Source organism: Megascapheus bottae, chromosome 2 (assembly GCF_031878675.1).
Source record: "Megascapheus bottae isolate mThoBot1 chromosome 2, mThoBot2.hap1, whole genome shotgun sequence".
Classification (NCBI taxonomy): domain Eukaryota; kingdom Metazoa; phylum Chordata; class Mammalia; order Rodentia; family Geomyidae; genus Megascapheus; species Megascapheus bottae.
Window position 1 is genome coordinate 58,175,182 of NC_143510.1, and position 27,563 is coordinate 58,202,744.

General features: G+C 42.6%; 1 protein-coding gene across 2 annotated transcripts in view; it reads left to right on the forward strand.

The window, feature by feature from the left end:
- Tbc1d30 (TBC1 domain family member 30) overlaps nucleotides 1-27,563 on the forward strand; it is a 69,569-nt gene that overhangs the window by 13,388 nt on the left and 28,618 nt on the right. The window contains exons 1-6 of one of the 2 annotated variants that reach the window (XM_090328002.1): nucleotides 8,335-8,515; nucleotides 12,226-12,287; nucleotides 13,509-13,574; nucleotides 16,205-16,330; nucleotides 19,253-19,438; nucleotides 25,256-25,424. In XM_090328002.1, the coding sequence (XP_090184128.1) occupies nucleotides 8,350-8,515; nucleotides 12,226-12,287; nucleotides 13,509-13,574; nucleotides 16,205-16,330; nucleotides 19,253-19,438; nucleotides 25,256-25,424 (775 nt within the window). In that variant the 5' untranslated portion in view covers nucleotides 8,335-8,349. Of the gene's footprint in view, nucleotides 1-8,334; nucleotides 8,516-12,225; nucleotides 12,288-13,508; nucleotides 13,575-16,204; nucleotides 16,331-19,252; nucleotides 19,439-25,255; nucleotides 25,425-27,563 lie in introns of those variants that run through there. The other variant, XM_090328005.1, reaches the window with a different exon arrangement.

Consider the following 27,563-nt stretch of genomic DNA (forward strand, 5'->3'; position numbering starts at 1 on the left):
ACTTAATGATTTTGCTTGGGGCCAACCCTAGATCTGACCCATCTTATTTTGTTACAGTTGGATCTTGCCTTTTCCCTAGGCTAGCCTCAAATTCAGATCCTTCTGATCTCTATCTTTGAAGTAGCTTGGATTGTAGGAATAAGCCACCATACTCAGACCTACCTCTTCAAGGTCTTGTTCCTTCTCAGTAGTGCCAAGCTAGAGACCAGATCTTTAACATTTGAGCCTATGGCAGGAGCGCATACCTAAGTATCTACTACAGCAGATACAAAGACACAAATGGAATGTTACTTTTAACCAGCAAAATGCCAGACTGGAGGTGTAGCTTAAATGGTGACATGCCAGCTTTGTGTGGAAAAGTTGAGAAAGAGTGCAAGGCCTTGAGTTCAAGTTCCAGTACCAGCACAAAAACAAACCATAGGGCTGGAATGCAGCTCAGTAGTAAAGCACTTGCCTAGAAAGTAGTGTCCTGAGTTTGATCCCCAGTCTCAAAAAAAAAAAAAAAAAAAAAAAAAAAAGGCCAGGAGCATAGCCTAGTGATAAAGTGCTTGCCTCACCTAGCACGCATGAAGCCCTGGGTTCGATTCCTCAGTACCACATACACAGGAAAAGCCAGAAGTAGTGCTGTGGCTCAAGTGGCAGAGTCCTAGCCTTGAGCAAAAATTGTCCAAAGACAGTGCCAAGACCCTGAGTTCAAGCCCCAAACAAAACAAAAGACAAAAAAATACAGTTAAAAACAAACAAACAATACACCTTCCTCTCCCCAAAGCCCTGAGAAGTTATGAGGAAGAAGAAGGAAATGGCAGCTTGTGAACTGTCAGAGCCTTCCTACCCTGTTAGCACTAGTGGGAAATGTATTCATGTCTTACTGGTTGGGGGCTGGCATTACGAATGCCCCCACAGAGATGTCTGGTGCCCATAAGCATATGTTTGGGAACTGTGTAGCTGTCTGAGCCCTCTGGCTCCACCCCAGAGCAGTGGCTCCTCACGGGCTTTCCCTCTCCTCACAACAGGCGCCCTGAGCTTTTTTTTCTCTTGGTAATTGCCACCACTCAGTTCTGCTCAGTCCCTGAAGTTAAGCACGTAGGCCTTTTAAAAAATTTTATTTTTAGATTTTGCTGTCAAACAAAAATAACGGCAATAGGAAATCAGAGAAGTCTCAGATCTGATCTTGGAAGCCCTTGGGATATAGCTGGTATTTTCTTTTTTTAATGTAGAGCTTTCTTTTCCTCCAAATTCCTTTCTTTGCCTGATTCCATGATAGGAAATACTTTGCTCTTTAGGAAGCCATGTTCTCAGCACTCAGGCTTGATGATGAAGGGTGTACAGAATGCTCCATAATTCTCTGCTTTGCCGGGGGTGAGGGGTATGCAGCTTTGGGGACGTTCTGTGCACTTTGTCTTGAGCATTTTCTTTTCCTTTTTCTTGCCATTCCTGGGGCTTGAACTCAGGGCCTGAGCGCTATCCTTGGGCTTTTTCTGCAAGGCTAGTGCTCTACCACTTGAGCCACAGCACCACTTCTGATTAAAAAAAAAAATATATATATATATATACACACATACATACGTGTGTGTGTGTGTGTGTGTGTGTGTGTGTGTGTGTGTGTGATACTGAGGAATTGAACCCAAGTCTTCCTGTATGCTAGACAAGCATTCTACTACTGGGTCAAACTCCCGGCCCCTTGAACATTATTTATTTATTTATTTATTCTTGCCAGGCTTGAACTTAGGGCCTGGGTGCTGACCCTGAGCTGCTTTTGCCAAAGGCTAGAGCTCTGTCACTTGAGCCACAGCACCACTTCTGGCTTTTTTTTTTCTGGATAGTTTGCTGGAGATAAAACTCTCACAGAGATAAAACTCTTTCCTACCCAGGCTGGCTTTGAACTGCCATCCTCAAATCTCAGCTTCCTGAGCAAGTAGGATTACCAGTGGGAATCACTGAACGTTTTCAGTTTTCATTTTTTTTTTAAGTACAACGAGCAGGGTTTTATCCAGTATGAAGGGGATAATGAGTCTTCCTTTCCCCATGTTCTGTTTCATCATAACTGCTTCAGGCTGTGACAGTGTCTGATTTGTTCACACAGGAATTTATTGGTGGTCTTTGGTGAGCAAAGTTCACTTGATTCGTAGAGGGTTGTGGTGAGCTGGCCTGACTTCTGAGAACCCCTGATGAGTTTTCCCTGGCTGGTGCCCTCTGTACACGGACTTCAGATGATATCTTTTGCTTTTGAAAAACAATATCCCAGACATTAAATAAGAAACTATGAGTCACATAACCATTATAATTCAAGACTTGTGCCCTGGCTGCTTTGTGAACATTGTATTTTTGTATTCGTTTAATTATCTGTTTGCTCTAGAAGTTGGCAGTCCTGGCTTCCCTCTCCAATGTAAACAAAATAATATTGTTTAATTCCTTTGCTGCTCATTGCCATAACAGTAGAATCATTAAAATAATTGGTTTCGATGTCAATGAAGTTTTGGAATGGGAAGGTTTTTCAAAGAAGCACTTTAGAAAATTATTATTTGAATGGTCTGGCTTTTCCTTGTAATACATCTCAAAGAGAAGAGGAGGAATGGTTCTTTTGAAAGGAAACAAGCTTCTTTGCTCCTAGCAATCCAAGATGGAGTTGCCAAGAAGGTTTTAGGTGGCAGTGGTGGTTGGTACTGGTCAGCCACGACACATCTGGGGAGACTTGGCAGGTGACCTTGGCAGGGTCTAGACTTCAGCTGTGGCTGTCCAGGCACCTGATCGCCTCCACTGTCTGAGCATCCGAGAAACTCAGGGGTGGAGACTGCTGTTAGCTGCTCAGTATGTTCTCTCCTCTGTGGCAGTCGTGGGAAAACAAATGGTCTCAGGACTGTCCAGGGGCCATGATATGGAAGGCAAAGGGGTGGATGGTGTGGGGCAGGTGTTTCTGGAAGCCCCCATGTGTGGTGGGGTTGGCAGTTCTCTCCAGGCTGTGTGGCAGAGTGGAGACGTGCCTTTCCTGATGGCCCAGTTCCAGACTCCGAGTGTGAATAGCCTTCTTGTTAAAGGAGAACACAAACCTGTGCAAGATTTTTTTTTTCTGCAGAGGAGAGCAAGAAAAACAAGATGCTGCACGCAGGGACTGCTGTTCTCCCACCGTTTCCATCTTCTAACAGTTCTCACACTCTGATTTGGGGTGTTCACCAGTATCTTCAGTCCTCAGCCTCAAAAACATGACCAAAGGCAAATCTCAGGCCTCTTCCTCCTGTCATCAGCAGTGGCAGGCTGAAAACAGTCAATGTGGTGACTTTATAACTTAAGAGAAAGCAGGGGAGAAAGAGGGAGGGGTGATGAAAGACTGCCAGCATGGGAGGGTATTTGACCCAAGTACATTATATGCGTATCTTCAGACATTACAGTGAGACATCTTTGTACAATTAATTTTATTAATAAGAAACAGTGGGTGGGAGCTGAGCACTGGTGGCTCACCCCGGTAATCCTAGCTACCCAGGTGTTGGAATCTGAGGATCACTGTTTAAAGTCAGTTCAGGTAGGAAACTCTGTAAGACTCTCATCTCCAAGCCACCATCAAGAAGCTGGAAGTCGGGGCCCAGAGTTTGGCCTAGTGGTAGAGAGTTTGCCTAGCATGCACGAATACCTGGGTTTGATTCCTCAGAACCACTTACGTAGAAGCCAAGAGTGGTGCTGTGGCTCAAGTGATAGAGCTCTAGCCTTGAGAAAACCCAAGGACAGTGCACAGACCCTGAGTTCAGGCCCCAAGATTGGCAAAAAAAAAAAAAAAAAAAAGCTGGAAGTGACGCTGTGGCTCAAGTTGGGTACAGGGCCAGCTTTGAGTAAACAAAGCTAAAAAACAACTAAGGGCTTGAGTTCAAGCCCTTAGTATCTGTGCAGAAAGAGAGGGGAGAGAGGGGGAGGGAGAGAGGAAAGGGGTGAAGGAGGAGGAAGAGGAGTGAAGGGAGTTAAAAAGTGATGAACATGCACCGTGAACCTGGGCCTGGTGAAGAAGTTGAGGAGTTTGGGGACTCTTAAGGCAGTCTATTAGAGATGACTAGATTAAACCCCAAGTCCATCTTTTACTGAGAACCCTCAGGCAGGCGCTGCCACTGAATAGCTCCTATCTCTTGCATCGATCTAGCTGACTTTTGCAAGACCTCGTTTCAGCAGATTTTTTTCCCTCCATTTCATTCTGAGATTTTGTATCATTTCTGACATAGTTGTTAATTTCTGGGGGGTAGTCACAAAATGCCAAATGTTCTGATTCCAAATAAGTGTGGTGAAGTCATAGGAATGATACTTTTCTTGGCTTGTTGAGAATAACATTATGAAAGCACTTTAAAAAAAAAAGACATGACTGCTCAGGAGGCAGAAATAGGAGGACTGTAGTTTGAGGCAGGCCTGGGAAAAAGTTAGGGAGGCTCTTTCTTAGAAACAAGCTATGCGTGGTAGCTTATACCTGTCATTCCAGTTATCCAGAGGCGTAGAGACAATGGGATCAGTATTTGAGGGCAACCTTGTCTGGCAAAAAGTTAGTGAACATCTAGCTCAAAAACAAGCTGGTCATGGTTGTATACACCCATGTTTCCAGCTGCGCAGAAGGTGGAGGTAAGAGAATTGTGGTGTAGCTTGGAGCTGAACTGGGCAAATGCACGGAGATACTATCTGAAACACAAAGTGATAGAAAGAGATTGAGGGCGTGCCTTAACATGGTAGAGCACTTAGCATGAGGCCCCGTTGGCTTATTTGTCAGTCATGAGATTTGAACTCATGGGTGCTGTCCTTGAGCTCTACCATTTTTAGCCATACCCCACCTCTGGTCTTCTGGTGGATGACTGGAGGTAAGAATCTCATAGACTTTTCTGCCTGGCTTGGCTTCTAATGGTGCTCCTCAGATCTCAGCCTCCTGAGTAGCTAGGATTATAAGCATAAGTTACCAGTGGTTGGCCAAGGCCCTAAGTTTAACCCAGTACTGCCAACTAAACAAAATAAAACTCAAACAATATTTTTTTTCAGTAAAACTGCAGTTACTGATTTTGATATTTGAATGGATTCATCTTCAGCCAGTAGGAGCCTATTTATTTGTGTGGCCCTGTGTCTTTACATATATTTCCATTGATTTTAGAGCACTTCCTCTCTGAGTTCAGCAAATGATTCAGATCACCTTGTACGTTTCCTAGTTCAGACCTGTAATCAATCACTGCTTAAGAACAGCTTTTTTGTGTGTTAGTGGGGAGTGGCTTTTAGAGACCATAACTTGAGTGCTATGAGGTATTCGATATTGCTGAGTTGCCCATCCTCGTGAATTGATTTAGATACTACATTTAAAAATTGTTGTTTATTTATTTATTGTCAGTCGTGGGACTTGAATTCTGGGCCTGGGTGCTGTCCCTGAGCTACCGCTCTACCCCTGGAGCCACAGTCCTACTTCCCATTTTCTATTGATTGGAGATAAGAGTCTTGTGGTCATTAGTGCTTGGGCTGGCTTTGAACGGAGATCCTCAAATCTCAGCTTCCTGAGCAGCTAGGATTACAGGCATGAGCCACTGTGCTCAGCTAGATGCTGCATTTATTTTTGAGAAGCAAAACTAGAAGTTTATGCAACTGCCTCCAATTTAAACTTATTGTGGTATTTTAAAGGAAATTATTTTTCTTGCTGATTCATTCATATTTTCTGTTATACTGAGCATTTTCTGGCTCCATTTGACATAAATAAAATTGTGCATTTGGGCCGGGAGTTTGGCCTAGTGGTAGAGTGCTTGCCTAGTATGCACGAAAACCTGGGTTTGATTCCTCGGTACCACATACAGAGAAAAAGCTGGAAGTGGTTTTGTGGCTCAAGCTGCAGAGCACTAGCCTTGAGGAAAGCCCAAGGACAGTGTTCAGACCCTGAGTTCAAGCCTCAGGACTGGTAAAAAAAAATATGTATTTGTTTTACCCTATGGTGTATGTGTTAAAATATCAGTATTATTAATTACAATAATCCTACTGGATGAAATTAAGAATTTTTGGCAGGTCTACTTGCCTTTTGATGATATATTATTGTCATTGTATTGATATAATATTACATCCTAAATCAACATAATTACTTTTTCTGTATTCTAAATTATCAATGGAATATTCAATTAATTTTTTGTGAACTTTCAGTATTTAGTCTATTTTAAAAATTGCATTAATATTACATGTTATTTCAGAGTCAAAACGATGTAGGGCAAGTCCAAAGAAGTACCAGCTTTCCATTTCTGTCTTTATACTATTTCCTTCCTATAAATTTTTTAAATTAAATGTTGGCTTATTGAATTGGCATTTTTTCTTTGCCAGCCCTGGCTTGACCTCAGGGCCTGAGCACTGTCCTTGGGCTTTCTCAAGGCTAGAGCTCTACCACTTGAGCCTCAGTGCCACTTCTGGCTTTTCTATATATGTGGTACCACCCTCCTGGCCCCCCCCTTTTTTTTGCCAGTCCTGGGCTTAAGCTCAGGGCCAGAGGACTGTCCTTGGATTTTTCTCAAGGCTAGAACTCTACCACTTAAGCCTCAGCACCACTTCTGGCTTTTTCTAAATATGTGGTACCAAGGATCGAACCCGGGTCTTCGTGCATGCTAGGCAAGCACTCTACCACTAGGCTAAACTCCAGGCCCCTGACCCCTTCTTTTATTTATTTATTTATTTATTTACTTACTTACTTATTGCCAGTCCTGAGCCTTGAACACAGGGTGTGGGCACTGTCCTGGAGCTCCTTTTGCTCAAGGTTAGCACTCTACCACAAAGCCACATTCAATTATTTGGTGATTCACTGGAGATAAGAGTCTCATGGATGTTCTTGATCTGGTTGCTTTTGAGCCATAATCCTCAGATCCCAGCCTCTTGGAGTAGCTAGGATTACAGGCTTGGGCTTTCCAGAGCCTGGCTAGACCACATTTTCTTCCCCCCTCATATATTTGTATTGTAATTAATAGAAGGGTTACATTATATTCGCCAGATAGAAGGTGCATTACTTCACAAACATTGATGCCCTTTCTCATGCCTTGGTCCCCATTTCCTTCCCCCCGCCCTGATATATTGTATATATGTGTATTTGGTTATCTGAAATAGGATAGGGAAGGGGGAAATACATTTTCTTTATTGTTACTGCTCTACTCTTGTGAACAGTGCTGCAATGAGCATGGATGTGCAGGCATCTCTGTGTATACTTTCAGTCCTGTGGGGGTGTGCAGGCATCTCTGTGTATGCTTTCAGTCCTTGCGGTATTATGGCCCGATCACTTCGTGGTTCTATATCTACATTCCCAGCAAGAGTGTATGAGATTTCTGACTTATCGCCTCTCTGTCTCTTTCTCCTTCTCCCCTCCCCCTCTCTTTCTGTGCTAGTGCTAAGACTTGAACTCAGGGCCTGGGCACTGCCCCAGACGGTTTTTGTTCAAGGCTAACACTACCACTTGAGCCAAAGCTCCAGGTATGATTTTTTTTTTTTGGTGGATAATTAGAGATAAGTCTCATAGAGTTTCTTGCCTGGACTGGATTCGAACCACAATCCTCAGATCTCAGTCTCTTGAGATCTAGCATTGCAGGCTTAATACTAGATCAGCTTTGGAGATGCTCCTGAGAGATGAGGAAACCCTTAAAAATAAAAACCCCTTTAAAAATAGTCACATTTTCCTAGAAATCCATTCCTCGCCCCCCTCCCCCAAACAGCCTTGCATTGTTCTTTTCGCTGTGCATTCCACCCCTGTCCAAGCTGCCAGGAGAGAAATCAGCTCAATTTGGGATGAAGCTGTGCTTCACCATCTGCCAGCTTAGGCTGTGCTGCGAGGCCCAGGCCGGTCCTGCAGCGGGCTGACCTTTCTCCAGGCTGCTCACAGGAGGTGAGCCTTGGCAGCTTGCTGAGGCTTGATCCCTTCGGAGCCCTCTCCAATCTTTTTTTCCTGGGAGAAGTACGGAAATCTCATTCTTTATATTTGATTTCTCTGGATGCCAGGCTTAACCTCCCCGCCCCCCCTGCCATTTCCCCACCCCTCCCCAATTCTGGGCTCACAGGCACTAGCCACCCGGACTGCGCACCACGTCGCTGAGATGGGGGACGGAGGTACCGCCTCTGTCTCCTGCGCGCTCCTCCCCGAGCTCCTCCCCGCCCCAGCTCTCTCCAGCCGGAGCCGTGCAGTGCAGGCTCCGCACTGCAGATGCCCGCCCGCCTCGCTGTACCCAGAGGCTCCCAAGGTGCCTCGCAGGTCCCTAGGACCCTCGATCGTTCCCAGCACCCTCGCAGCTCGCGAGGGCCCCCTCGCTCTCCGGGGACCGAGCAATCCCCTCCTGGGAAGCCGCTCCTTCGGCGGGGCAGCGGGGGCCCGAGGTGGACGCATCCTGCTGTCGGATGCGGCAGGACAAGCCGAGCGGCTCGCTGCGGCGCGGGGGAAGATGCCTGAAACGCCAGGGCGGTGGCGGCGGCGGCGGCGTGGGCACCATCCTGAGCAATGTGCTCAAGAAACGGAGCTGCATTTCCCGGACCGCGCCCCGGCTGCTCTGCACCCTGGAGCCGGGTGAGCGGCAAGGCGCTGGCTGCAGCGCGGGCTGTTGGGCTGCGCCTCCGGCTCCGCGCGCTCCGGGCTGGGTTGGCCTGGGAGGGCGAAGCGCAGAGCCGGGCCTGGGGCGGGGGCGCAACGGCATCCCGCCGCGTGGAGAGCCCGCCCACCCGAGAACCCCCTACCCCACCCCGCGGCCTGCGCTGCGCTCAGCCTGGGGTGTGTGGTGGGGAAGTGCGGGCGGCTGGCTGCCCTCACAGCAGCCATACCACCTATTGTACCCGGGGCTCCTGAGCAAGCCAGACCTTGAATGAGACGCGGGGGTGGGTGAGAGGCCCAGGGTTGAACCGGAGATCCGAGAGGACGGGGGCTGTGGATGGGGGGAGGCAGCGCTTGGGAAGGACAGATCGAGTCGCTGTGGCTTGGTTGCCCGGGTGAGCTGTCCTGGAGCCTCTGGTGTGCGTCTGCGGTGGGGAGCTCGCCTGGCTGGGTGAGAACAGGCCCGCCCTGCCATCGCCCTGTGTTGACACACCCCAGCTTCTCCCCGTCCTCCCTCGAGAGAGCCCCGAGGGGCGCCCGGGCGCAGAGATGGCCGGCCAGGGGTGGGCGCAGAGGGAGTGCAGGGCTCTCTCGCCGTTCCCCCACGGTGGCCCCCGCTGGCCTCCAGGCGGCGGCCTTCCAGCGCCTTTGGGGACCTGCTGTCACCCAGCTATGGGAGACGCTGCCCAGGCACGGGGTCCCCAAGGGGTGGAAGGCATCGCTCCCTTTCCGAACCTCGTGGTTTCTTTGTTTTTTGGAGGTGTCTAGTTGCAGAGATTGCAGCTCTCTTCACCATCGTCGTTCACCTCCTCACCCCTTTTTCTTTTTAATCTCGCTCCCACGGTTAGGAAAGTGTATTGTATGTCTGAATCCGGAGCAGGTGCGATGATCAGAGGAAACACAAACCTTTCCTCTTATTCTGTTAAAAGGAATGGGAGGTGAAAAATGACTGGATTTAAGAGTCTGCGTGCAAGCCGCAGGACGATCCGGTTCCACCTTGAAACCTCTTAATTCAGTTTTGATTCAGGGAGGATAGTTTTGGTTTGGGTTCACTGAACCCTAGGTGGGTTTCAGCAAGGAGTGCCAGTTGACACGACTCCCCAGCAGGTGCTCCGAAAAAGTCCCAGGAGTTCATTTGATCAAACACACTAGGAACTCAGCGGTGGGTGGCAGGAAAAAGTCAGAACCAGACCGACATTTCCTGGTCTGGGTTGTAATAAAGCAAACATCATGTTTCTAAGCTAGTCCGTTCAGCACCCAGGACAGCACCTGCATCACAAAGTCTGTTTCTGGGTGCTGGAGAGCTGGAGGAGGTCTTGGCACGGTTGTGTAATCACTGGGGACAAGACTTCATTCAGAGCATGTCAACAGACATGAGAATCGGCGGGGGACTTAATATTCCTTGGGAGAAGAAAATCATCTGTCTAGACAGGCTTCCAAAACAAATATCAAGACATTGATTGCATGCCTGAGATTCTCTACCACAGCTTGCCTTTAGAAATCTAGGACCGAATATGTGTTATCTGCAGAACCCTTCAGGGCATAAGAGGAGCATGTGCACCCTGTCACAGGCTTGGGCAAAGTTGACATATCTATTTTCCCTTCCTCCCCCCCTCATTCCTCCTTTTCTTTCCTCCCTCTTTTCCTAGTTCTCCCCTCTTTCCTCTTTCTTCCCTCTTTCTCTTCTTTTCCTCCATCCTTCCTTTCCCTCCCTTCCTCCTTTATTCCTCCCTCTCAATCTACTACTCTTTTTGTTATTTTATGGGATTGGTCCTGACCATATCATTCCCTGAGCAGGGGAAGGTGTAAAGAGGTTTCCAGTATGTCTACCCTGCAATTAACATCTAAGAGGTAACACTATTATTATTTGATGTTGGCAATTTGTAAAACCGAAGATTGCTGATAATGTTTGATATTCCTTGATGCTTGGACTTGTAAGTAATGTCATTTCAAAAAGCAACTTAAGGGCCGGGAGTTTGGCCTAGTGGTTAAAGTGCTTGCCTAGCATGCACGAAGGCCCGGGTTCAATTCCTTGGTACCACATACATAGAAAAAAGCCAGAAGTGGTGCTGAGGCTCAAGTGGTAGAGCTCTAACCTTGAGAAAGTCCAAGGACAATGCTTATGCCCTGAGCTCAAGCCCAGGACTGGCAAAAAAAAAAAAGCAACTTAAGGGTCATCTCGTTGATTTTGAAATTATAGAAAAAAAGAACATATAGCAGTTTTAGATTTGATCATATTTTTGTAGCATTTAAACAGAAGTAAGTTTCTTTTAAATGTATTTTCATTTCAACAACACGTAATTCTGATTTGGAATTCTGAGAAAGGGCCAAGAATAAGCATTAATCATATAGTCTTTTTATAGTTTCTGTTTATTGAGTTCTCGTCCATGGACTTGAGGTTTGAGTTTATGAAGTTTAAAGTGGTAGATTGCTCAGAACTGAGCTTTTTTTTTTTTCTTCTTTTTTCTGCCAGTCCTGGGCTTGAGCTCAGGGCCTGAGCACTGTCCTTGGACTTTCTCAAGGCTAGAGCTCTACCACTTGAGCCTCAGCACCACTTCCAGCTTTTTCTATATATGTGGTACCAAGGAATCGAACCCAGGTCTTTGTGCATGCTAGGCAAGCACTTTAACCACTAGGCCAAACTCCCGGCCCTCAGTTCTCTTTTAACTTGTAGCCTAAAGCTTAATTGGCACACTTGTAAAAAATGCACATTTTTAGATCTTTAATGAATAAGTCTACCAAGACAGAATTTAAAATAATAATTTAAAATAACACACAACAGTCTTAATTTTTCTGTGCTAAGGCTTGTACATAGGCCTTGTATATGCCAGGCAGGAAGGTACTTCTGTGTTAGAACCATGACGTCATCATAATATTTTGTGTGTATATTTTTGTTTTTACTTGTTTTTTTTTTTTGTTCTGTTTTGGTTTTTTGCTGGTTCTGGGGCTTAATCTCTGGGCCTGGAGGCTGTCCCTGAGCCTTGTTGTGCTCAAGGCTAGAGTTCAGTCACTTGAGCCACAGTGCAAGTGATAGGAGTCTCATAGACTATTCTGCCTGGTCTGATTTTGAACCCCAGTCCTCAGATCTCAGCCTCCCAAGTAGCTAGGATTATAAGCATGAGCCACGGGTGCCAGGTTTTATTCTTTATTAAACTTCCACTGAAGTTTATTAATAGTCTAAATCTAGTGCAAGAATCCTAGAAAAGCAATCTTTATATAGAGATTCCTTTTCCCATATTTTATAAATATTAATTACTCATGTGAGGAGACTTAAAGTTAATCATGATAGCAATCCTTTGATATAGCCATTGTTATCCTCATCTTATAGACAAGGGAATTGAGGTCAAGATGGTTTGCTTGAGCCTTGGAACCAAAGAGAGAAAGGAGTCTGTGTGCTTCCTACCCAGACATGTGCTCATATCTCTTATTTCTGTTTCTGTTACTCTAGGTTGCTGTGGAAACCACCTTTCTATATAATAGGCTCCTATTCTATTCAGTAGAGCATTTTTTCATTTTATTAATTGACATACTTTTACTCTAATAGGATGGACAAAATTTAGTGCAAAATATATGGCTAATATTTCTATGAAAACTGAGCAGAACCAACCAGAATCAAGTTGGTTTTTATTTTTGATACAACTCATTATAGTTTCTAGAAATAACAGTTGTCTTATGTATTTTTCTTTTAGGAGTTGATACAAAATTGAAGTTCACGCTTGAGCCATCCTTAGGTCAAAATGGGTTTCAGCAGGTAACTATTTTTGTTTTGAAATACCAGCACAGACATATATTCCCAAAGTGAGATTATGCTTTGATATGCATGTCAGATTTTTTGTCTTTATCTTTCTCTCTCCTACTTTTAGATGTCAAAATTTTTGTTTTTCCATTTGATGTATAATAACTTTTATTTTTTTGCCAATCCTGGAGCTTGAACTCAGGGCCTAGGCACTGTCCTTGAGCTTTCTCAAGTCTAGGGTTCTATTACTTGAGTCACAGCACTACTTCTAGCTTTTTCTGTGTATGTGGTATCGAGAAATCAAACCCAGGGCTTCATGCATACTAGGCAAGTACTCTACCACTAGGCCAAACTCCTGACCTTAAAAAAAAAACTTTTGAAGCTACAAGTCATCTGAGTTTATACTTGAAATGAAATCTTCACTTTTTTTTGTCAGTCACAGGATTTGAACTCAGGGCCTGGGTGCTATTCCTCAGATCTCAGCCTCTGGAGAAGCTAGGATTACACACATGAGCCATTGATGCACAGCTTTTCACTCTTTATAAATAATATTAGTGAGGGGCTGGATGTTTGGCCTAGTGGTAGAGTGCTTGCCTTAGCATGCATAAAGACCTGGGTTCAATTCCTCAGTACCACAAACAGAAAAGCCAGAAGTGGTACTGTGTCTCAACTGATAGAGCTCTACCTTGAGAAAGCCAACGGACAGTGCTAAGGCTCTGAGTTCAAGCCTCAGGACTGGCAAAAAATTAATATCAGTGTGAAAAATTCTAAAAAACATGTATAGTTTCATGATAGTCCATGTTTTGGTTCTTGAACCGGAGCCACTCAACTATTGGATATATACTGCTATCAGATGACTGGTGTTTTTGTTTTTTTTTTTTTGCCAGTCTTGGACCTTAAACTCAGGGCCTGAGCACTGTTCTTGGGCTTTCTCAAAGCTAGAGCTCTACCACTTGAGCAACAGCACCATTTCCAGCTTTTCTATGTGTGTGATAACTGAGGAATCAAACCTGGGTCTTAGTGCATGCTAGGCGAGCACTCTACCATTAGACTAAACTCCTGGCCCCATGACTGGTGCTTTTAGGGTACTTAGGAGAGAGGCAGTCATAGCTCCCAGTCTGATTACTTCTGTTGAACACAGCTTTGTTTAGTTATCTTAGTTTGTTGTATTGTTTTTAACCAGGCTTCTCTGATGTCAACATTATTACTCCACTGGCATTTCTTCTTTGTTCCTAGTGGTATGATGCTCTCAAGGCAGTTGCCAGACTATCAACAGGGATACCAAAGGAATGGAGGCGAAAGGTAAAGTGGGTTCTTAGGGCTACAATACAGAAAGATCACCACTGTCCTTTAAGATATCTGCAATGATAAAAACTATATTGTTGATTGGTAACTTGATATTCATCTTTTCATTGCTCATGTATGCAGTCAGTACTTATTATCTGTCCTATGTCACATACTGTTTTAGGCACGAGATATGCAGCAGAGGTAACAACAGACACCAGTTTTTGTCCTCATGGAGCTTACAACACATAAAATATGTAAAACATGTCAGGTGATAATCAGTGCCATCTTTGAAAATAAAGCAGAGTAGAAAATTAGAGAGTGTGAGGGAATGGTAGTCATGAGTAAGGTATAAAGTTTTTGTTGTTATTATTAAGTAGTTGTACAAAGTGGTTGCAATTCTGTAAGTGAGGTTATGGGTGCAGTGCTTCTAGACAGTATCACCCCTTCCTTCATTCTCTCCAATTTCTTCCTTCCATCCCTACCCATAAGTTACGTTGCTTATTTTTTACAGTGTATATTAAATATAATGATTTCATTTGCTCACCTTCCTCTCTTCATTCCTGTGCTCCCGCTTTACCTGTCCCCTCCAAAGCCAAATCATGTTTCCATTTCCTGGTACTTATTTTCATAAACAGTACTATTCAGAGTTATGCTTTTGGATTCTTCTCCTAAGTATGCTCTGCTTCAGTCAGTTTGTGTATAAATGCATCGGGCCCTGTATATGTAATCGTGCCTAGGTGTATTTTATATCTAGCTTCCACATATGAGAGGAAAAAAACCTGACATTTATCTCTTTGAGCCCGGCATACTTCACTTAACATGTTTTCTTTTTTTTATTGTAATTAATAAAAGGGTTACATGATATTCGCCAGATAGAAGGTGCATTAATTCACATACATTGATACCCTTTCACATGTCTTGCTACCCATTACCCTCCCCCCACACCCCTAACATGTTTTCTTCTAGATTCATCCATATTCTTTCTAATGGATGAGTAAAATTCCATTGAGTACCATTTTGTTCCACTCATCTGTTGTAGGGAATCTGGGCTGGTGCCATAGCTCAACTCTTGTGAATAGTGCAGCAATGAACATGGATGTGCAGGTGTCTTTAGTGAATACTGACTTGCAGTGCTCTTGATAGATGCCCAAGAGGGGTGGGGCTGGATCATAGAGTGGTTCTGTGTTTAGTTTTGGGAGGATTCTCCAAATCACCTTTCAGGGTAGATGTACATTCCCAGCAACAGTGTAATAGGGTTTCTTTCCCTCTTTCCCATCAGCATTTGTTATTGTTTCAATTCTTGATGCTAGCCAGTCTTACTGGGGTGAGATAGAATCTCAATGTTGTTTTGATTTGCATTTCCTTTATGTCCAGGGATCATCTATTTATTGGCAATTCATACATCTTTTGAAAAGTAGGATATTTAAGTAGAATGTAGCAATTCAGGAGGACCTAAAAGTCATATTATCTACCTGGGAGGGGGGAGACACCAGGCAGAGTGACTTGCCAAAGCTAATGCACTAGCAATGTTCAAACAAAAGAAGAGGCCTGGGGGGGTGGAGCAAAGAGAAAGCAGTGGGGGATTAGGTCATGAAGGGCCTTCTTGGCTATAAGAGGACTAGGGCTCCTTAATTGATGTACGATGGGAAGCACAAGTTGGTTTTGAGAATGAGAGTGACCCACTATGCTGCATACTGCTTAAGAATATGAGGGGCAAGGGCAGATGGAAGGAAACAATAAGAGACTTAATGAAAGCAAGAGACTGGTCAGATTTTGGTAGTGGAGATGGAGAAAAGGGTCACAGTCTAGGTATATTGTAAAAGCTGAGCTTTGTCCTAATGAATATAGGTATAAGAAGATCCTATAAGGGTGTGAGTGACTAGAAAGGGAGTATTGTTGTTGACATAGATGGGGGAGCAGGTGTATCTATAGTATATGTATAATTGGGGTGGTATTGGGCATGTGGACATAAAAGTCCAGTGCTTAGGGGTTTGATTAGAAATAGTAATCAGTGTTCTTTCTGGTACAATTATGTTCAAATCAAAATACGCTCTTAGGATACACATCTATCAATGTAGTCTTAATACTCCTAGAATTGGAACATAGAGGTTTTCTCAAAATAAATGTTAAAGTAGCATTATGAAATACATTTTTGAGAAACAGATTTTTTCCCTTGGGGTAAAATAAAGGAGTAAAAATATCCAGTGGCTCTTTTTTTTAAAAAAAAGCTATTTATTATGGGAGCTCATCTGTTAGATTTGTGTATGTGGGAAGTGATGATTTAAAGACAGGTAGGTATATGTTGAAAAAAATACCCATTCACCATGAATGACCATGTGGCTCTTGCTTAAGGGTAGAGAAGAATTTAAGGCCAGAGAAAACAAGCATATAGGACTATACAGATCAGTGAACTAACCCAAAATTTGGATTAAAAAATTGGTTTGTTTTTTGAATGGAATCTCCATTGCTTAGATTGTTACTTCAGCAAATGTGTATGGGGTGAATAAATGGAAAGCTCTAATAGATATAGTTTAGTTCTGCAAAAATTTCATTGTCCAAGCTATGTCTAGGAACAGTTCCCATTCTCTTGTTGGATTCAAGAACTAATTTTGAAGTAAATTTCTAATCTTGATATAATATTTTAGGTTTGGTTGACCTTGGCAGATCATTATTTGCACAGTATTGCCATCGACTGGGATAAAACTATGCGGTTCACTTTCAATGAAAGGAGTAATCCTGATGATGATTCCATGGGAATTCAGATAGTCAAGGTAATGCCCCATAAACTTGGTCTGGTATTCTAATGTAGGAAAAAGATTCTGAGAGCCAAATGATCCCTGGATAGAGAGGACGAAATGTTTTCTTCCTTATTATGTTCTGCGTGTCTATACATTTTCTGCCTTCTCATTTCATTAATGAACAGATTATACCTCTCTCCATAAGTTTAAGTGTTGTCAGTAAAAAGAAAATGTTCATAAATAAGCTCCCTTTCAGATTCAATTTACTGCACCCCTATGTTAGGAGACTTGAATTCTTTTCCTTTTTCTCTCTTCACTTGACCCACTGGGTCAGTGTTACTAGCTGGAGTCTTATATAAAAAACCTCTGAAGTTAAGTATATTTCATCCAGAATCATTTGGCTCATATCAGAGACTTTGATAGTACTGTTAATTGATAGAGATAGCTGGTACACTGATGTACCAGGGACATCAGTGTCATCTACTTCAGATCAGATGGTTATGGTTATGGTTGGAGTCAGCTGTGGAGGCAGCTATGATTTGCATACATGAATTATTCCAGTTGACTAGAGCCTAGAGCTAAAACATGGATGCTGATTCCATTTGATATCAACATAATCCTCTTATATAAGCTCTGGCACATGGGTTTTGATTTCCTATGAGTGCCTTACAGTGTGATGCTAAGCTGTTTTGATTTCCCATGAGTGCCTTACAGTGTGATGCTAAGCTGGGATTTTAAAAGGAAGCTTGTTTCATCTAGATTTTCTTTGGCTTCATAAGATGGTAAGATGGCTGAATATACATTTTTTTTTTTTTTGTGGTCAGTTGTGGGGCTTGAACTCTGTCCCTGAGCTCTTCAGCTCGTGGTTAGTACTGTACCACTTTGAGCCACAGTGACACTTATAGTTTTCTGGTAGTTAATTGGAGATAAGGGTCTCATGGACTTTTGTGCCTGGGCTGGCTTTGAACTGTGAGCCTCAGATCTCAGCCTCCTGAGTAGCAAGGATTGCAGGCATGAGCGAACAGCACTGGGCTTGGTTATATTTTTTTTTTTTTTAAGGAGAAAGTACTAACTAGTATGAACTGTAGCCTGATCTAACTTGGTCTGTTTCAGGCAACAGTTACAAATAAATGGCAATTAATTCACTTTGCATACTCCAAACCAATGCATTATTCACATTTCAAGTGTTTATTTATAATTTCAGAATAGGTTGCACAGAGACAAGCGTTTCATATTTGAAATATTTTTCTATGTTTAACTTGTGAATTAAGACAATGTTCAACAGAAATGATGTTATCAAGAAGATGTTTTTCATTGAACTAAATTGTATGTTAAAGAAATGTTGGAGAAATGACTTTAGACCCTGAAAACTACATTTGGTGATTATTGGTTGATAAATAAGATATTGGCCTTATTACAATTACAAAACAACAAATGTTTCTGTCCTTCTTATAAAAATTGATAAAGCAGTTTTGATAGAATGATTTTCCTTTTCATAAAGATTGTATTTTCATCCTTTTCTTTCTTCTTTTTTAAAATTTTATTTACCAGTACTGGCCTTGAACTCAGTACATGGTACTCCTTCCTGCTTGGCTATTTCTGTTCAAGTCTAGTGTTCTGCCAGTTAAGCCATAGCTCTGCTTCTGAATTTTTGCTGGCTAATTGGAGAAAAGAGTCTGCTTAGGCTCAGTTCAAATCTTGATTCGTAGATCTCAGCATCTTGGATAGTTAGGATTACAAGTATGAGATACAGTGCCCAGCAGATTGTATTTTTTTTGCTATTTTGATTTTATGTCATACTAGAATTTTGATAGCTAAATATTATACCATGTGTTATACAAATGATAATATTAGCAACTATCATGCATGTGTTGAAATGATCTATTTTTATAGCTAACAGATGCACATTAAAAATGTTAATTTATATAAAACCATAATATAATTTTTGTTGAGCTACTTTTTGTGTTAATTTTGGAAACTAAGAAAATTTGCTTGACTGAATTCCCATTGCAAATTTCTCTTAGCATAGTAGAAAAACACTAGGAAAAGGAAAATTTAGATGATGTTTTGCCTGATATGAATAAGCTGTATATATGTTTTAAAAACTAAAACCTATGCTGATAGTTGACCATTTTGTTCTGCCTAATGAGAGGCAGTATAAAGAGTTTAATTTGAAGGGATTATTAGGAGTGTGTGTGTGTGTGTCTGTGTGTGTGTATACATGCTGGTATTGCTTGAACTCATGGCCTCACATTCACTAGGCTTTTTCGCTCAAGGCTGCTGCTCTACCGCTTGAGCCACACCTCCACTTTCTTGCTAGTTAAGTGGAGAAAAGAAACCATCAGATTTTTCTGCTCAGGCTGGCTTCAAACTGTGATCCTTAGGTTTGAGTCTCTTGAGCAAGTAGGGTTATAGGTATGAGCCACTAGTGACAGGATAGGAGTTATTTATTTATTTTTATTTATTGACATTGATTTTTACATCATATTTCAAATGACGCGTTTAACAAACAAGTATTCAAGAAGGGAATTTCTATATACAATCACAAGCTCTTAATTTTTAGAACATAATCAAAATTAGGCTAAGGGTTTGTATATCATAGATACGTATTAACGTAATAAAACATTATGACTGGGGCCGGGAGTTTGGCCTAGTGGTAGAGTACTTGCCTAGCATGCACGAAGACCCAGGTTCGATTCCTTGGTACCACATACTTAGAAAAAGCCGGAAGTGGTGCTGAGGCTCAAGCGGTAGAGCTCTAGCCTTGAGAAAGTCCAAGGACAGTGCTCAGGCCCTGAGCTTAAGCCCAGAACTGGCAAAAAACCCCCCCCAAAACAAAAAACCCCATTATGACTATAGAGTCATAAGTTTTTATGTCTATGTAGTTGTGTATATATATATATATATATATATATATTTTTTTTTTTTTTTAAATAAACCTTCCCTCCCTTTTAGGATCTCCATCGTACAGGCTGCAGCTCCTACTGTGGCCAAGAGGCTGAGCAAGACAGGGTCGTTTTGAAGCGTGTGCTGCTGGCCTATGCCCGGTGGAACAAGAATGTTGGGTACTGTCAAGGCTTCAACATCCTGGCTGCGCTGATTTTGGAAGTGATGGAAGGCAACGAAGGGGATGCACTGAAAGTGAGTTTTTAGGCTCTCATGAAGGAAATTGAGATTCGTTTGGTGTGAAAAACTGGAACCAGAATTTTCTACTCTCATGCCCCTCTTCTTGTCAGTACCTTTATAATTCATGCATGATAGCAGTTATGTCCTTTTCTTTTTTCTTTTTTTTTGCCAGTCCTGGGCTTGAGCTCAGGGCCTGAGCACTATCCTTGGACTTTCTCAAAGCTAGGGCCCTACCACTTGAGCATCAGCACCACTTCCAGACTTTTTCTATGTATGTGGTACCGAGGAATTGAACCCGAGTCTTCATCCATGCTAGACAAGCATTCTACGACTAGGCCAAACTCCGAGCCCTATGTCATTTTCTATCCTTTGTAATTACCTATGATAGCATTTCTCTCACATTGAAGCCAGGTGGAATGTCAGATGTGTGTAGCTGCCAACTGTGAAGTAAATGAATGTATTTTGGTCTTAAGATAGCCATGCCTTAAGTAAGGCATTTTTTTTGTAAAGCAAGTTAAATGTTAATTGTCTTAACCATCCATTTGTGTGTGTGTGTGTGTGTGTGTGTGTATGCGCGTGTGTGGGTGTGTTTGTGTAACAAATTAGCTGCTTTAAATAGCAAGCATGTATCGTAGCACCATTTCTTTGATCTGGTCATGGCCTAGTGAGTTCAAGGATACCTAACTGTGGTGTTGATGCTGTTGAATGCTGTGGTCTTATCTGAAGATTCAGTGGTGGTTGGGAGCATTTGTCAAGTTTGTTTGTGTTGTGGACAAGATTTCATTTCCTCATAGTCTGTTGAACAAAGAGGTCTCAGTTTCTTGATGTGATTGGCTAGATGCCTCTGCTCTGTTGGTTATGCCCCTCCATCTCCCAGACTGGCGGGCTGGAATCCATCAGAATGTGTTACAGAATCATTAGCCAAACATCATTTTCCCATTTTGTAGTTATTCCAAATGGTCTCCAGGGGCCATCCCATACTCAAGATGATGGGTTCATACCAGAAGCTGGGCCTCCTAATAGAAACTCTCTACCTGGGCTGGGAGTTTGGCCTAGTTGTAGAGAGTTTGCCTAGCATGCACCAAGACCTGGGTTTGATTCCTCGGTACCACCTACGTAGAAGAAAGCCAGAAGTGGTACTGAGGCTCAAGTGGAAGAGCTCTAACCTTGAGAAAGTCCAAGGAGAATGCTCAGGCTCTGAGCTCAAGTCCAGAACTGGCAAAAAAATAAAAATAAAAAAGAAGAAGCTGTCTACTGTCCCACTGTGTTTAATTCTGGTAGACTGTTGTATTTGGTTGCTTTTCCTATTTGGGGCATGGTAAGGAGGGGGTTGGCTGAAGGTGTTTATGGGAATGTTTGCATGGAGAAAAGTTGTGGGAGTGAATTATATCATCCTTTACTCTTTAATGCCTACAATGCCTGTATTAGCTAAAAATAATTCTGGAGCACTAACAATACAAGCTGATAAGTTTGCATGTGAGTCAATGAGTTACCAGAAGTATACTCTGTATGGGGAAAAGAAAGCCTTTCAAATGTGGAGGGCAGCCACTGCCTTATTTGCGTAGGGCAGTGTCGGCTGCCAGTTCATGTTTGTACCTTTAAACTTGGTTTGATTGCGGTGCTTGTGATGGATGAGATGGGTGTTTAATCTTTGTGTTCAAGACTCATCCCCTTAGACTCTGAGTGATAGTCTCAGTCACTAATGTGTTATGGAAAGATAAATGCTTTATCCCTGTTGATTGAGATTCAGTTATACATCCGGCCTATCATTCTTTCCCATTGGTGTATTTAAGGCAATGATATTGAAGCCACCTGTTCACTGAATAGGCTGGGGCAGGGATAGGGGAGGAAGGCAGTGACAAATCTCTGAAAAGTCATTGAAGTCAATAACTTTCAGGCATTTAAACTTACAGTCATTTTGTCTACTCAAGCGGCTTTACTCAGGTTGGTTTTTTTTAAATGTAATGTGTATGACTCAAATGAGCAGTATTCTGTTGAAAAGTTAGAATAGAGGATTCTGGTTGAAGGATGGGATGGAGAAGTTTAGGAAAACAAACTTTGAAATGGTGAAAAGGTTCATGGTTGAGAAGCTGAACACTCATAGAAGGTTGGAGTTGGATAGAATTGTGAACTGAAGTGTTTGTATTTTTACCCCCAAGTAAATAAGCCCACACCTAAGGACATATGCTACATCATCATCCTTTAGGGGCAGGTAGACAAGCTAGCCCTTCCTTCCTTCCTTCCTTCCTTCCTTCCTTCCTTCCTTCCTTCCTTCCTTCCTTCCTATCTCTTTCTATCCCTCCCCCCTCCCCCCCTCTCTCATTGTGGGGCTTGAACTCTGGGCCTGGGAACAGTCCCTGAGTTCTTCAACTCAAGGCTACCACCCTCTCCTTGAACCACAGCATGATTTCCCATTTTCTAGTGGTTAATTGGGATAAGAGTCTCATGGACTTTAGTGCCTGGGCTGGCTTAGACCCTTGATCTTTAGCCTCCTGAGTAGCTAGGATTACAGGCATGAGCTATCATGCCTGGCTCTTTTTTTCCCCCCAGTCCTGAGGCTTGAAATCAGGGCCTGGGCATTGTTCTTGGACATTTTTTTTTTTTTTGCTCAAGGCTAGTGCTCTGCCACTTGAGCCACAGTATCACTTCCAGCTTTTTCTATGTATGTGGTACCAAGGACCACAGGCCTTCGTGTATGCTAGGCAATCACTCTACCACTGGTTCATGCTCCCATCACTGGGGTCATGAAGAAAGCTTTCTGATGCCAAGGAAATTATAGGATGTCTGTGTTTTCCCTGCAGCCATTTACCTTGTTGCCTCCTTCTCCCCTACCACAACCTTCCCCTCCTCCCTCCTTTCCCCTCCCTCCCCCTCCCCCTCTACCTCTTCCTCTTCCTCCTCCTCCTCCTTCTTCTTCTTTCCATTCCAAAGCTGAGGACTGTATTTAGGCATTTATCAGGCAAATGCCATTCTACTGAGCTAAATCTCTAGCCCCTTTCTTGCTTTTAAGCAATAGTGTTGGATTTTTTCCCCCTTAGTAACTATTTTGTTTGTATTTATTAAAAGTTTAAAGCTCTCTTGCTACTTATCCATGTTTATTATTATATTTTAAGATATGAGCTTAGCTCCAGTGGCTCAGGCCCTGTAATCCTAGCTACTTGGGAGATTGGGATCTGAGAATTGTAGTTTGAAGCCAGTCTAGGTAGACAAACTTGAGAGAATTGTATCTCTAATTAAGCAGCAAAAAAAAAAAAAAAAAAACCAAAGCAACAACAACAAAAAAAGACATGGAGCTATCCAGCATTGAGCAAAAAAAGCTAAGGGAGAGCTTAAAATCCTGGGTTCAAACTCTTGTATGGACCTCTTTCTCTCTTCCCCCCAAAATAAAAGAGCAAAATTTGGCCTTTGAAATTCAGTCATGGATGTGAGTGAGTGAGTGAGTGAGTGAGCTTAACACTAAACTTGGAGATGATTTTAGTTGCCCTCCTATTTTTATTTATTTATTTATTTTTTTAGCTTTTTTCCTTTGGCAGAGCTGAGGACTGAACTCAGGGCCTTGCACTTTCTAGGCAAGTGCTTTGCCATTGAGCTAAATCTCCAACCCCTGGAGATGATTTTAGAATGAGGATTTTATTATCCCAAGAATTACTAGGGTAGTTGAAGAACGATTTGATTTTTAAACTTTGATGTACTGTTTCTTTGTGGGGGGGGTGTGATCAGAATATTTTAATGAAAGGTTAGGGCTGTATGTAGCTCTGTGGAAGGGGCTGCTTGCCTACCTACCCTATGGCCTGATTGGATTTCCAAGCATCACACTGCCAAAGGGAGGGGAAAAAAGAGTATTTCTCTTGGTACTATATAATTTATCCTTAGGTAAAAAGTGTAATAAGTCACAGCTAGTTGCCTTTAAACTTGCCTTTGTAATTTTGTGCATTTGCCTTTTTTTTTTCTTTTTTTTTTTTTTTGCCAGTCCTGGGCTTGGGCTCAGGGCCTGAGCATGGTCCCTGGATTTTCTCAAGGCTAGGGCTCTACTACTTGAGCCACAGCACCACTTCTGGCTTTTTGCTACCTATGTGGTACCGAGGAATCAAACCCGGTCTTCGTGCATGCTAGGCAAGCACTCTACCACTAGGCCAAACTCCAGGCCCGCATTTGCTTTTTTCTTGGTGTGTGGGATTTGTTTTTTCCCTGGCATGCGGAATGTGGGTCCCTACTGGGGAATGCTGCTCTGCTGGGAATCTGCTCTCCCTCCCCCTCCTCGCCCTCCCGACCCCCTACCTGCCCTGACAACTGAGTGGATGTCTCATGTTCCTAAGCTGCTTCCCAGGTTATGATGTGTTTTCCTGGTAATTCCACTCCTCACATAACAAGGCTGACTCGCTGCGCTTGCTCTCTGTACTAAAAGTCTGTAAGAGTCAGTTCTCACAAGCAAAACTAGAGAAATTATAACCCACACACCAGGAGAAAGTGGGCTTGTGATAGAGCTAGAATATATATATATATATTGCCAGTAACTGGGGCCTGAATTTAGGGCATGGACACTGTCCTTTATCTTTTTCTGCTTGAGGTTACTGCTCTATTATAGCTCCACTTCCTACTTTTTGGTGGTAATTGGAGTTAAGTCTCATGATTTGTCTGTACAAGCTGGCTTCAAACCATGATCTTTACATCTCGGCCTCCTGAGTAGCTAGGATTATAGGTGAGAATCATCAGCACCTGGCTAATATTTGTTTTTTAAATAGAGTTGTGTGGGATCCTGAAAATAATAAAACAACAGCAACAGAAAAACCCCACAACAGTAAACTTGTCTATTGACATACAGAGGCATCTCTGATTTGCAGACACCCTGGGCATGAGCTCATCTTTTAGGGAGCAGATATCCAACACACAGGCTGACAGGGAAAGGACCAAGAATCTGCTGAATCGTTTTGTTTTGCTGAATCGTTCTGGGGTGTGTGTGTGTGCGTGTGTTTAACATTTTAGAAAGGTGTAAAATAAGTAGAAAAACCAGCATGAAAATGTAATTCAAAAAATTTGTTCAACAATGTGATCAAAGAAATACAGATTTTAAAAGTTTATTTTTTTGCCAGTCCTGAGCTTGAACTCAGGACGTGAGCACTATAGTTGGGTTTTCTCAAGGCTAGAGCTCTACTGCTTGAGCTACAGCACCATTTCTGCCTTTTTCTATGTATGTGGTACTGAGGAATCAAACTTAGGTCTTCATGCATGCTAGGCAAGCACTTTACCACTAGGCCAAAATCCTGGCCCCAAGTGTTTTATTTATTCAGAAAAGGCCTGGCTGCATCTCTCAGAAAAGAAAAGAGGATCAAAACCCAGCAGCAAATTGCTCTAATGATTCAAGTTGCTGGTAAGGGAAGTGGATGTGTGCTTCTGTGTGGGTGTTTTATGACAGGCTGGGTCTTGGATTTCACATGCAGGTAATAAAAGCTGTGGACACCAAGAAGCAAATCCTGAAGTTCATGAGATGTCTGGTGATGAAACTTCGTTGTACTTTCTCATTCCTCCTTAAGGCTAAGTGTTGAATAATTGCAAGAATGTACAGGGTGAGCTCAGGTCTGCCAGCCTTTCTCGCCATCTCAGCTAACAGCAGACTTGGGGTCTGAGTGATGAGATATTAGGCTACCTACTCCCTCCATAGGGTGTAAGTGAGCCTTGAAAATTTAAAATGTTTGATTCTGACACATTGAAAGGATGATTTTCTTAGGCTAGCTTCTTTTTACCCATTTGACTATGTTCTTTTTATTTAGGATATGTTGGGATCCTGGTTGTTATGAGACAATCTTTTTTTTCTCTTTTATTTTTCTCCTACAGATTATGATTTACCTGATTGATAAGGTCCTTCCTGAAAGCTATTTTGTTAATAATCTCCGGGCATTGTCTGTAGATATGGCTGTCTTCAGGGACCTCTTGAGATTGAAACTCCCAGAATTATCTCAGCACCTGGATACTCTGCAGAGAACTGCAAACAAAGAAAGTGGGGGTAGGGATGAGTCATTGCCTTTGGAAATATTTGGCTTCTCTGATTGTACTCTATAAATGAGCTTAAACCTGGAATGGAAATAAAGGTTGCTAGGTATTTTTGTTTTAAGAGTTTCGTGCAATAAAGCAGTTTAGATACCCAGAGAATAGAAACAAGATTAAAAACATACAGAATCTCAACTTCTAACTGGCCCTAGGTAGAAAATGAATTGAGAAGCCTGAAACTGCACTGTTACCATATCAACAACTAACAGGATATATTGAATTCTAGATGAAAATGGTATACCTGTTTTACTCTGGAGTTCAACTGCCCTGAGCTGGCATCAAACCTGTAGGAGTTCTTTAAAACAAAGGCTATAGTTACAATTTCGTACCAACTGGTTTTTCCAGATCCCTTGAAGTAATGCAAAGGAAGCTCTGAGAGTCACTGCTATCTAGAAGGTATTGTCTGGCTCTTGGAACTAAAATTGGGTTACTCTAGTTAGACACCCTGCCTGTACTTCTCACCTGTGCTCTGACACCAGAAAGAATAGTCAAAAGTTTGCTATACATGGCTGCCAGCACCTATTGGGGGGCATACACCAGGAGTCCTGTCTGACCCACACATTCAAGTCTGGAGACATAGGATTGGGGAGATAGCTCAGGGGTAGAGTGCTTTCCTAGCATGTAGGAGGCCTTGGATTCAATGGCCAATGCGTGCTTATGCACACACACACACACACACACACACAGTCACAGAACTCGAATAGACATTTTCCAAAGAAAGTGTACAAATATATGACAACACATACACAAAATGATGCCCCACATTCCCAGCCACCAAAGTACCATATGTTGTCCTCCGGACCACATACACAGAAAAAGCTAGAAGTGGTGCTGTGGCTCAAGTGGTAGAGCAGTAGCCTTGAGGAATGCCCAAAGACAGTGCTGAGGCCCTGAGTCCAAAACAAAAAAAATTCCAAGGGGCCAGGAGTTTGAGCTCGTGGTAGAGTGCTTGCCCAGCATACATGAAGGCCTCGGTTCGATTCCTCGGTACCACATACATAGAAAAAGCTGGAAATGGTGCTGTGGCAGAACTCTACCTGGAGAAAGCACTCAGGCCCTGAGCTCAAGCCCCAGGACTGGCAAAAAATAAAGAAGGTTATTGTTATTATTAAGGTATTGTATAGATGGGCTACTGCTTTGTAAGACAATGTCCCCCGTTCCTTTCAGTTTCCCTCTATTTCCCCTCCCACCTCTGTCCACAAGTTCATTTTTCCACATGGTGTATGCTGAATGGCATGATTGCCTTTACTGTGGAAATTTTAGTGGTACCTAGGTATCTCTCATGTGTTTTCTTCTAAAGCCATTTAAATGATCTGATTGAATTTGGTGTGTCGTGTAACTTCTATGAACTTCATAATTCTTCCAGATACACAGTGTCTTGACTGTCTTATAGACAGGCAGGTTTTACTGAGCCATCCATTCTCCTCCCCTCCCCCCCCACTGCCTGCCTCCCAATCCATCTTCATCTCCCATCCTCCCTCCAGCCCCAACCCCTTGCCTCCCATCCTCCCTCCAGCCCCAAGCACCTTGCACTTGGCTATAAGAAATGTCCTCAAGTTCTAGTCTCATTTATTTTACTATGTTTTTTTAGATTAGGAAGAAGAATACAAGGGCAAGAAAGTGCACAATTCTTTTTTGGTCACATTGAGATGATTGTTTATACTGACTTAACCACAAGAGAGGGCCAATCTAAGTATCTTTGCCTTTATTATCTCATTAATATACACACACTTACATTAGTTAGCAATAGGAAGTGGGAGGGGACTCTTTAAAGTGAATTCAGAAATTTCAGAATTGGCTTGTTCCTGAATCTTTCTTTAAAACTGTATAATGTAGAGATATACATACACTATAAATATTATAAAGTATTTTTTAAAAAATTTTATTAACATTGATTTTTACAACATATTTCAAATGTCATGTTTAACAAACAAGTATTCAAGAAGGGAATCTCTATATACAATCACTGGCACATAGATTTTAGAACATAATTAAAATTAAGCTGAGGGTTTGTATGTCATAGATATCAATCTATTTAATATAGAGATATATGTCTATAGAGTATATATCCCAGCAGATTTTTATGTCTATGTAG